This window comes from Bison bison, unplaced genomic scaffold, assembly GCF_000754665.1.
Source record: "Bison bison bison isolate TAMUID 2011002044 unplaced genomic scaffold, Bison_UMD1.0 scf7180017864248, whole genome shotgun sequence".
Classification (NCBI taxonomy): Eukaryota; Metazoa; Chordata; class Mammalia; order Artiodactyla; family Bovidae; genus Bison; species Bison bison.
The window spans coordinates 1,424,597-1,435,444 of NW_011494820.1; the positions used below are offsets into that span (position 1 = coordinate 1,424,597).

Here is a 10,848-nt window from a genome sequence, read left to right on the forward strand (position 1 = left end):
AATAAGGGTGGTGTCATCTGCATATCTGAGGTTATTGATATTTCTCCCGGCAATCTTGATTCCAGCTGTGCTTCTTCCAGCCCAGTGTTTCTCATGATGCACTCTACATTTAAGTTAAATAAGCAGGGTGACAATATACAGCCTTGACATACTCCTTTTCCTGTTTGGAACCAGTCTATTGTTCCATGTCCAATTCTAACTGTTGCTTCCTGACCTGCATACGGGTTTCTTAAGAGGCAGGTCAGGTGGTCTGGTATTCCCATCTCTTCCAGAATTTTCCACAGTTTATTGTGATCCACAGAGTCAAAGGCTTTGGCATAGTCAATAAAGCAGAAATAGATGTTTTTCTGGAACTCTCTTCCTTCAGTAGTTCCCCATTATCTATGTTTTTGCTTTCTGTGTGGTTTCAGTTACCCACCATCAACTGTGGTCCAAAAATATTAAATGAAAAATTCCAGAAATAAAAATTAATACATTTTAAATTGTGAGCCCATTCTGAGAACTGTGATGAAATCTTGTGCTGTCTGGTCCATCCTACCTGGGACATGAATCATCCCTTTGTCTAACTTATTCCACCCATTGTTATTGTCTGTTCAGTCGCTAAGTCATGTCCGACTCTTTGCGACCCTATGGATTGCAGCAGCCAGGCTTCCCTGTCCCTCACTATCTCCTGGAATCTTTGCGACCCTGTGGACTGCAGCAGCCAGGCTTCCCTGTCCCTCACTATCTCCTGGAGTTTACTCAGATTCATGTTCATTGAGTCAGTGATGCCATCTAACCATCTCATCCTTTGCCGCCCTCTTCTCCTTTTTGCCATCAACCTTTCCCAGTATCAGTATCTTTTCCAGTGAGTCAGCTCTTTGCATCAGGTGGCCAAAGTATTGGAGCTTCAGCTTCAGCATCAGTCCTTCCAGTGAGTATTCAGGGCTGAAAACCAGAGTCCTCAGGGGACTCTGAAGAGTCTTCTCCAGCACCACAGTTGAAAGGCACCAGTTCCTCAGTGCTCACCCCGTAGTCACTTAGTTACTCGGTCGTCAGATTGGCTGTCATGGTATTGCAGTGCTTACGTTCATGTAACCCTTACTTTACTCTTCTCCGTAATAATGACCTCAAAGCACAAGAATAGCGATGCTGGCAGTTCAGACATGCCGAAGAGAAGCTGTAAAGTATTTCCTTTAAGTAAAGAGTTGCTTAAAGTTCTTCGCTTAATAATCTTCAGTTACCAAGATCTACAGTAAGAAAAGATCATCTATTTATGAAATTTTGAAGAAGGAAAAAGAAATCTGTGCTAGTTTTGCCATCATATCTCAAACTGCAAAAGTCACAGCCACGGTGTGTGCTAAACATGTGCTTTGTTAAGATGGAAAACGCATTACATTTGTGGTGAAACATTTTGGGAGAGAAACCACATTCACATAACTTACTATGATATATTGTTATAACTGTTCTATTTTATTATTAGCTATTATTAATATTACTGTGTCTAACCTGTAAACTAAACTTTATCATGGGTTGGTATGTATGCAGTGGGTGTGTGTGTGGGGGGGTGTGTGTGTATATATATACACAGGGTTCAGTACTATCTGCAGTTTGAGGCATCCTGTGGGGGAATCTTGGAATTTATCCCCTACTGGTGAAGTTGACTGCCGTATCTCCCTGTTGTTTGAGTAGTTGAGTCTTCTCTCTTTTTTCCTTAGGCAATCTATCTAAAGATTTGTCCATTTGCTTTGTCTTTTCAAGAAACTAACTTTTGGTTTTATTGATTTTTCTCTCTGATATTTTTCTGTTTCCTATTTTATCTCCATTCTGATCTTCATTTCCTTCATTCTGCTAGCTCAGGAATTAGTTTGTTCTTCTTTTTCTGGTTCCTTATGATGGACAGCTAGGTGCTGGTTGGAGGTCTGCCTTCTTTTTTTAATATGAGCGTCTGAACTATGAATTTTCCTCTTGGCTGTGCTTGTGCTGCGCCCTATAAATGTTGGTGTGTCTTGTGCCTTTGTGTTCATTTGTCTCTTAAGCATCTTCTGATCTCTTGTGATTTCTTCTTTGACCCATTGGTTTTTAAGATTGTGTTTAGTTTCCACATTTGTGAGTTTTCCAGTTTTCCTTCTGTCACTGATTCCTCATATCATTCCATTTTGATCAGAAAAGATGACTTTTATTCAAATTGTTATGTAACCTGAGACATGACCTATCCTGGAGAATGTTCCGTGTGTGTGTGTGTGTGTGTGTGTTCCAGAACACTGTGTGTTCCGCTGCTGTTGGATTGCGTGTTCTGTAGATAATCCAGTAGGTCTTGGTTGGCTTGTAGTTTCGTTCAGTCCTCTGTCTTCTTACTGATCTTCTGTTTAGATGCTCTGTTCATTATTTAAAGTAGGATATTGAAATCATCAACAGTTACTACAGAATTGTTTGTTTCTGCCTTCAGCTTTGTCGGGTTTTGCTTCATTTATCTCGGAGTTCTGTTAGGTCTGTGTGTGTCTGTGTGTGTTAGTCACCCAGTCATGTCTGATTCTCTGCGACTCCATGGACTGTGGCCCGCAAAACTCCTCTGTCCATGGAATTCTGCAGGCACGAGTACTGGCGTGGGTTGCCATGCCCTTCTCCAGGGAATCTTCCCAACCCAGGGACTGAACCCAGGTCTTCTGCGTTGCAGACAAATTCTGTAGCATCTGAGCCACCAGGGAAGCCCCAAGGTCTATGTATATAGCACATCTTTTGTTAATGTGTAGCATCCTTCTTTGTCTCTCATAATCTTTTTTGACTTAGTCTATTTTGTCCGATACTAGTATGGCCAGAGCAGCTCTCTCTTGGTTACTATTTGCATCTTTTTCTTTCCTTTCACTCTCAACCTGTTTGTGTCTGTATCTAAAATAAGTCTCTTATAGAAAACATATGGATGGTCCTGATTTTCCCTAAGCTCTAAAGTACTTGGATTTAGTCTTGTCATAGAAGGCTCAGGAAATGTACAATGATAAGCACAGTAATCGCTACAGTTGGTTTTGTGCAGCTACCTCCAGCTTCCCCCTCCTTGACAGCAGTTTCAGGGACAGCCAACGTGTGGCCTCATTGCTCATTTTCTACCACAGGCCGTTAAGGGTGGGGGTCTGTTGTCATGGCATCATGTAGGAGATATTGATGACCAGTAAGCTCATGCTCTCTGTCTGACTTCACCACGCAGCCTGTACTATGGGCAGAACCCTCTCAACATCCCTCAGCCCTGACTTGACTGGCGCTGGACACACAAGCATAGAAAAGTCCTGTGTGACCTGACGCCAACAACTACATTTGCCATCCAAGGATGGGCTGAAATGGAAGGCATCTCAGCCAGGTCATAGGCTGACCTGTAGGCTCTGCCCACTCTGAGAGTAGTCTCCTGCTCAGTGTTCCCTTGGCTAAAGAGAAAGGCTACTACCTGAAGAGTTTAGTACCCACTGGGGCTCTAGATCTCATCTCTGCCCAGGGTTGATGCTGCTAGGGTCGAATTGCTGCCCAGGTTCCAAACGTGGTGCCCAGTATACAGGAGGGTGCTCAGATGTGAGGGCTGCTCTCATGCATGCGTGTCCCAGCTCAGAGGTCATGTCCCTGCGGTCCAGCCCCAGCTGCTGAAGTGTCCTTCACGATCTAAGGAACACGTACCGGCTCCAGAGTCTCAGGTTCAGGTTCAAGCCCCACGTTGTTCCCAGGGAATTGTGGACAGCCCCACCCCTGCCCCCCAGCCCGCTCACTGATGAAATGGCCGGGGGAGGAGAGGGACTTCGGGCCTGATCCAGGTGAACAGCAGACTGCTCAGACCTTGGCTCCTTTGTTCTCTCCATGGTGTGTCCCAGTGTCCTCTAGAGCCCCCACAGACTGAGGGATTAGGGGACAGTCTTAGGGTCCAGAAGCACCTGCGAGTGGTTCTTGCAGGCAAAGCCCCAGCCCCGTTGATCTGGGAAGGCCTGGCTCTTCCAGCCTCCAGAGAGGCCTCTGCACCTCTTCTGCCTGAGTTGCTCCCCAGGCAGCCACCCGCTGCAGGGAGGTGGTTTCCAGCACTCAGATGGAGCCTTCACAGCATCTTCATGAATTAGTGTTGTAGGTTCCAGCCAAGCTCCAAAGCTGACACCACATTAAATGTTGGTTGCTTTAAAGATGGCTGGCTGCCTCTCAAGCAGGCGCTGACAGCGTTCTGATGCCGGCTCCACACCCGTGTGTCTGTACTGCGTGTCTCATCACCGTAGGGCTTGCTCCCAGGAGCCCGTGTGCACGCACGCACGCATACTCTTAGCTGCCATGTCTCTGGCTGTGCAGATTTCCCCTCCTTGTCACCTGTTAGCTCTGTCACCTTGAGTGGGGCCCAGACCTCTTGAGTTTCGGTGCCAGCATCTGCACTGGGGGTCATAGAGCCTGCCTGGAGCAGTCACAGGGGAATGGAACTGCATGCACAAAAGCCCCACGAGGTCACCGAGTGACATGCGTGCTGACTGCTCCCGCTTCAGGGTCCTGCCACGTGTGGGCGCCTCAGGTGCGCCAGCTCGTGGACTCTGCCTTGGACGCAAGTGCTGGCTGGGCGCACGTGTCCAGTACTGACCAGCCTGTGTCTTGTTTCTAGTTCAGGACCTCAAGGGTCTTGGCTACGAGAAGGGGAAGCCCGTGGGTCTGGTGGGTGTCACGGAGCTTTCGGATGCCCAGAAGAAGCAGCTGAAGGAGCAACAGGAGGTAAGGCCCAGGGGGCAGAGCAGACAGGCCTCTGCCCGGTGGTGCAGTGGTCATAGTGTGTTCTTTCTGAGCCTCTGTGTGGTGCCAGGTGGACCCCACACTCAGGGGAGAGGCTCTTGGTTAGGTAGGTCCCCTGTCAGTGGCATGCCATCCCCCAAGGGCCCTCCCCAGCCCACAGCTGTGTCCAGAGCCCGGCCTCCTCATGCTGCCTGAACAGCCTCTGCCCCAAATGCTTCATGGCTGCTCCCCACTGCACTCGTGGGCTGGTCCCGACTGGATGGTCTCTATTTAAGTTTTCCTTACAGTTCCTCCAGCACTCAATACAGAATAAGCCTGGCTGGTACCGGGTGCCCTGAATGGTGTGACAGCTGCCCACATGGTGTTGGGCATTGGAGGGAGGGCTGGCTCACTGCGTGTTCTATGGCCAGAACACAGACCGCTGGAATAGCTGGGACAGCTTGCCCAGGCCACCACCTCAGGCTGGCAGTCGTGTCCCCTCACCCTCGATCCTCCCAGGGCTCAGAAGCCCCCATCACCCATTTGGGCCATAGTGATGGTGCCCAGGGTATTGCAGATTCTAGGCCAGGCTCTGGGAAAAACGAGAGCGAGGTCCTCCCTGCTCACAGCAGAGGTTCAGGAAACCCAGGGCATGTCCTGGCACCAGATTCAGTGCCTTCCTGAACACTTGCTCCGAGCCGCGCTGCTGTGCCTGCCCCAGGGACGGGGAGGGAGTGCCCATCATGCACGGAGTGTGGGGGGTGCCTCGCCTCCGACACAGACGGTACGGGGCCTTGCTCACTGGTGTGTGCTGCCCACAGATGCAGCAGATGTACGACATGATCATGCAGCACAAGCGCGCGATGCAGGACATGCAGCTGCTGTGGGAGAAGGCACTGCAGCAGCACCAGCACGGCTACGACAGTGACGAGGAGGTGGACAGCGAGCTGGGCACCTGGGAGCACCAGCTGCGGCGCATGGAGATGGACAAGACTCGAGGTGGCCAAGGGGGAATCCCAGGGTGGCGGGGCGGAGTGCCAGGCGGAGGCCTGCCTTCAGGGCGCTGCGGGCTCGGGAAGCCCACTCAGCTGCCCAGGAGGTACCGGAGGCACCACGCTGGGATCTTGAGCCACCTGCCCAGCCTATAAGGCCTGGGGCAAGAGAGTTGGCCTCTTGTGCCTGTTTCTTCAGTGATAAATGCATGGTCCTCTGAGTGTTCCCTGGCGCTTGAACACAGTACCCAGGAGGGTGTGTGGGAGAGCAGGGGCTCATGTCAGGGTTTCAGCAGCTGCCTCATTTATTCCCCATGGCCCCAGACTCCGCCTGAGACTCATACTTGGACTGTGGGGCCACCACCCGCTCCTTCCTCCTCTCACCTTTACCCCATCTCTGGGCAGAATGGGCGGAGCAGCTGACGAAGATGGGCCGGGGCAAACACTTCATCGGGGACTTCCTGCCACCGGACGAGCTGGAGAAGTTCATGGAGACCTTCAAGGCCCTGAAGGTAACTGGGAAGAGCCCGGACTGCAGCCTCCTGCTGGGGCAGGCGCCTGCGGTGCCCTCGGGCGCCCTGGCTCACAGGGGAAGTCGAGCCCTCTTCCAGGAGCGGCGTCTTTGTGACAGAGGCCATCTGTGTAGGATGTTAGTGAACAGCAGCTCGGTTGCCGCTTTAGAAACGCTTCCCAGGGCTTTAGGGAAATTCTGCTTCCAGTGGAGCCAATTAAGTGCAGATTACAGACAAGGCATTTCTCAGGCAGACACCCCCATGTATTGGGCTCTCCAGAATGAAAACATTCCTCCCGTGCTGCCTTGGTGCTCAAGAGGAGAGAGCTGATGTAGAACATTCCACGTCGGCTTTTGAGGGTTTTTGTAAAACTGCCTTGTAGCACATCAACTCATCAGTGAGGTGTTCACCTTATTGATCATGGCTTATTTTTAGTGCTCTGTGTAACAAATAGCTCTTGGAACATGAGCTTTGTTTTCACTGATGAACTGTGGATCTTTCTCATGGTGGTCAAGGCCTGTGTGACCTGTCATCTTGCCCTCTTTGACTTGGCCGCCAGGGAACTCAGCACAGCTTCTGGCCCTGGGGACCCTGACAGGGGGCAGCTTGATCTTTTCTCAAAGAGTCTGACATGGTGATGGGGAGACAGAGGGGCAGGTGGTCCCAGAGGCCATGGGGTAGAGTGGGGTTCCGGGCCAGAGCTAGGATTGGGGGTGGCTACAGCCCCGCTGGATGATGGCTGCCTCCTCCCCTGCAGGAAGGCCGTGAGCCTGACTACTCAGAGTACAAGGAGTTCAAGCTGACGATCGAGAACATTGGCTACCAGATGCTGATGAAGATGGGCTGGAAGGAGGGGGACGGCCTGGGCTCGGAGGGACAGGGCATCAAGAACCCCGTCAACAAGTGAGTGTGGCCTCCAGTGCTGGGGGTGGGGGGCAGAAGAAAAGCCCCACACAGAGACATAGGCCAGGGCTGTGGACTCTGGTGGTGGGACCAGGTTGGGCTCTCCATCTTCTCAGAGTGCCAGCTGTGTCCCAGACAGGTGTTGCCCGGCCCAGCATACCCCCCCATGGAGCTGCATTGGGTGCTGCTGCTGAGCCCGTCCGGGGCGAGTGAGGCCTCCCTGCCCCCAAGCTCAGGTCCCTCACCCCCTTTCCGCTGGCCCCATCCCGCTCCCTGCTCACCCCGCCCGTTGCCCCATTGCAGGGGCACCACCACGGTAGATGGCGCTGGCTTTGGCATTGACCGGCCAGCCGAGCTCTCCAAGGAAGATGACGAATACGAGGCTTTCCGCAAGAGGATGATGCTGGCCTACCGCTTCCGGCCCAACCCCCTGGTGCGTGTGTCCCCGTCCCCATCTTGTTTCTGCTGGGTCACCACAGTTCCTCCCTTGGAGGGGTGGTGGTGCTGGTAACAGGAGTGTCCCTCCTTCCGCAGTCCAGCCAGGCTGGCTCATCAGCAGACCCACCTCCACTTCTCCACCTGTGTTCAAGTCTGTCTCCTCCCCAAAGCTGCCCTCCCTCCTGGAGAATGTGAGCTCGCTGCTCCCGCTAAGTTCTGGATGGGAGGAACCGCTGTCTTCTGTTAGCATAATCCCCTCCCGTTTTATCTTTCTTGCTTCCCACAGAACAACCCCAGACGGCCTTACTACTGAGTATTCTGGAGAAATGCACAAGTGTACTTTCCAAAAGACTGACCATCCCTGGACTGTGGAATGTTCCAGCCTGCATTTCTGCCCGCCCTTCCTGTTGTTGCGAGTGTTGTGCTGTGTATTAAAACCCCAGAGCCTGCCTGCTGTGGCAGCCTGGTCTTGCCATCACCAGAAACCCCTCCTGTTCCTTAGCAGCAGGGCCACGGTGGACGGGGGCGGACAGGATGCACCTGTGAAGGCTGCCCAGTGCCCACAGAATCCTGGAAAATCACACTTTGTGTGCTCGTGGGGACCCCATCAGCCTGGGTTGGAGTTGAGGAGAGGAACTTTGGAGGGGCGGCCAGCAGCTGAAGGAGATCTGGCTGCCCCTAGGCTGAGGGCATAAGGGACCTAGCCTGGCACTGCACCACAGGGGGAGGTACAGGAGGGCTCCCCAGGCAAGCCCAGTTCTCCCTCAGACCCGCAAGGCAGGTGGACCCAGGGCACGCCCCTCACCTCTCGACAGGTAGCACTGACAGGGCCTCCCACCCACGCCGCATGCAGCAGACCTGGCGGGTGATGCTGTAGCCCAAGCCATCCCGGCTGCCCTGCATCCTCAGAGTAGGGTGGACATACGAGTCCCTAGGGCTCATGCCTCTGGGAGACAGCTTCCCGGACAGACAGACTGGACTGGGACATCACACGCCTCCTGGAAGAGGAGAGGCTAGTGGGCAGCCCAGACCACAGTGTGTGCTGAGAGCTCACCCCATCTCCAGAGCCGGTGCCTCATGTTTGTGCAGAAATCACCTGGGGATCTTGAGTGAGCAACTTGGGCAAGGTCTCCAAAATCTGTGAGCCATTCTTGGAATATCAGGGCCTGCCTGGGCCACTGGGGGCCCCTACAGCTCACCCCCCTGCCCCATACAGTGGGTCCTGCTCAGCCACTGTGGGTTCAAGGGGTCTGAGGACTCGAGCTGGCATCAGGCTCCTGGGCCGGCCTGCAGTTCACACAGCCGTTCAGCAAACACTGTGCACTGACTGTGACCCAGATGGACAGGATCTGCGCCGGGCACCCACACTCTGCTGGGGCTGTGGCCATGAACCCCTAACGCCATCTGAGACTGATGAATGCTGTGAAGAGGAGCCGGGACCTGTGGTGGAGGCGGTCCGGGGAATGTCTCAGTGAGGGAGTCTGGGAGTCCCAGCAGCAGCTCCCTGGTTGGAGTGGCACTCACTACCTTGCCTCTCCTCCATGGATGCTGTTCCCAGGGCAAGGCAAGGGGGTGACATGCAGCCTGCCCTGGCAACCAGAGTCCTGAGCAGAAGGGTGTAGTTCTGGGTGCCAGATTCCAGCCATGGGAACCTTGGGGCTTGGTCCCTGACACCTTGATCTCCAGGTCAGGGTCACCCCTCCATTTAATGTTCAGTGACCAAAAGGATCATCAGACTCAGACCATGGACTTCAGCCCCAGCCAGAGGGAGAGTTGGAAGAGGAGGCCTCCAAATGCCGGGTGGATGTGTAGACATCTCCCAGATACGGGGTGTAAGACCAGACCCCTGGACAGAGCTGCACCAGATCCCCGGCCCTCCAGGGGTAAAAGTGGGGCTGGAGTGACCGGGTGAGCTGCCTGGAGGACAGGACACTGCAGTCTGCTTTAAGAGGTGGGGAAATAGGAGAGGGTCCATCTTGCAGACAGGAGAGGGGGCATGTAGGGAAACCACTGGAGTTGAGAAAGGTCAAGAAAGGAGGCTGGAGATTCAGGTCAGCCCAGAGGAACCTGAACTTCGCATCAAGGGAAAGACTGACAGCCCCTGAGGAAGGAAGGTTTTGAGTCAGTTGCCAAAGATCATCTTGTCACCCAGGCTCAGAGAGGGGACCCAGCTGGCCCATGGAGATGGGGCCCTGGCTGGGCCAGGAGCAGGGAGTGGGGGATGTGTGGGTTAGAATTTTACCCCAGGGAATTCCCTGGTGGTCCAGTGGTTAAGATATGCACTTTCACAGCTGGGCCCCAAGTTCAATCGCTAGTCAGGTAACTAAAGTCCCAAAGCCCTAATGGTGCAGCTCCCCTCCCCCCCACCACCAAAAAAAAAAAGACTAGGTTTCCTTGGGACAAGAATCAAGTGGGCACTGCTTACCCTACTTCCTGCAGCCACAAGCACCACATGGGCAAGAATCCGAGGCTAGTTAGAGGGGTTGACTGACAGCTGCTTCCTAATTTTCCCTCCATCCTGCAACCCCTCCCTGGTCCAGCGACGAGGGAAGGGTTGCTTGCATTTGCCCCACTATGGAGCCCAGCCTCCTCCCGGCTGTCCAGAACTCTCCCAAGTCCACCCTACGTTGCTCTATGAACCTCCACCACCGCCCCAGCCCTAGTGTCTCCCTTCTGCTGCTCAGCCTAAAGCTTGAGGTATTCTTCCTGCCAGGAACAAACATCATCATCAAACTCCTCACCATCCTTAGCCGTCCCTTCGGACCTGGCCACATTAGCAGGTGTTCAGTATAGAGGAAGAAACAGTAGAGAATCACAGAGCCCTTCAAGGTGTCGCCAACCCTGGGCCCTGGCAGTTTGCCTTGAGGTGCCCTCCCCCGCCCCCTACCCCAGGGGCCTAGTCAAAATGTCACACCTGGACACGTGTTTAAATTTGTTTGAGGCCATCGCATGAAAACTGAAATCCCAGGGCACTGAAGAGAACTCTGCACCCAGGCGGGTAAGGTTCTCTTGTCAGTGCGCAGAAACGCAGAATCCGTAACCACTGGATCCTAGTGGAAGTTGATGGCCGAGGACCTCCAGGACGCAGAAATGGAAGCATCCTTGAGGAATTGTGTTCTAATCAGCATTAGTAGAAAGCGAAACCGGCTGGGCGGCAGGCATTGCCCTTGGGGACCGCCCCGAGTCCGGCGAGGCTATCAATGGAGGGGAGGGGCCACTGGGAGAGGGAGGGGCCTCGGAGGCTCCCCGGGAGCTCGCGGGGCAATCACAATGGTGGGGGAGTGGGGTGGGGGGGACGACCTTTGCGC

General features: G+C 53.8%; 2 protein-coding genes across 2 annotated transcripts in view; both read left to right on the forward strand.

The window, feature by feature from the left end:
• Window positions 1-8,025, forward strand: part of SUGP1 (SURP and G patch domain containing 1) — a 32,172-nt gene extending 24,147 nt beyond the window's left edge. Inside the window, exons 10-15 of the mRNA XM_010847255.1 lie at window positions 4,592-4,698; window positions 5,517-5,694; window positions 6,093-6,199; window positions 6,957-7,102; window positions 7,406-7,535; window positions 7,827-8,025. Coding sequence (XP_010845557.1) covers window positions 4,592-4,698; window positions 5,517-5,694; window positions 6,093-6,199; window positions 6,957-7,102; window positions 7,406-7,535; window positions 7,827-7,853 — 695 coding nt within the window. The 3' untranslated portion in view covers window positions 7,854-8,025. The remainder of the gene's footprint in view (window positions 1-4,591; window positions 4,699-5,516; window positions 5,695-6,092; window positions 6,200-6,956; window positions 7,103-7,405; window positions 7,536-7,826) is intronic.
• Window positions 8,026-10,114: 2,089 nt separating this feature from the next.
• TM6SF2 (transmembrane 6 superfamily member 2) overlaps window positions 10,115-10,848 on the forward strand; it is a 7,650-nt gene continuing 6,916 nt past the window's right edge. Inside the window, exon 1 of the mRNA XM_010847295.1 lies at window positions 10,115-10,327. Within this exon, the coding sequence (XP_010845597.1) occupies window positions 10,115-10,327 (213 nt within the window). The remainder of the gene's footprint in view (window positions 10,328-10,848) is intronic.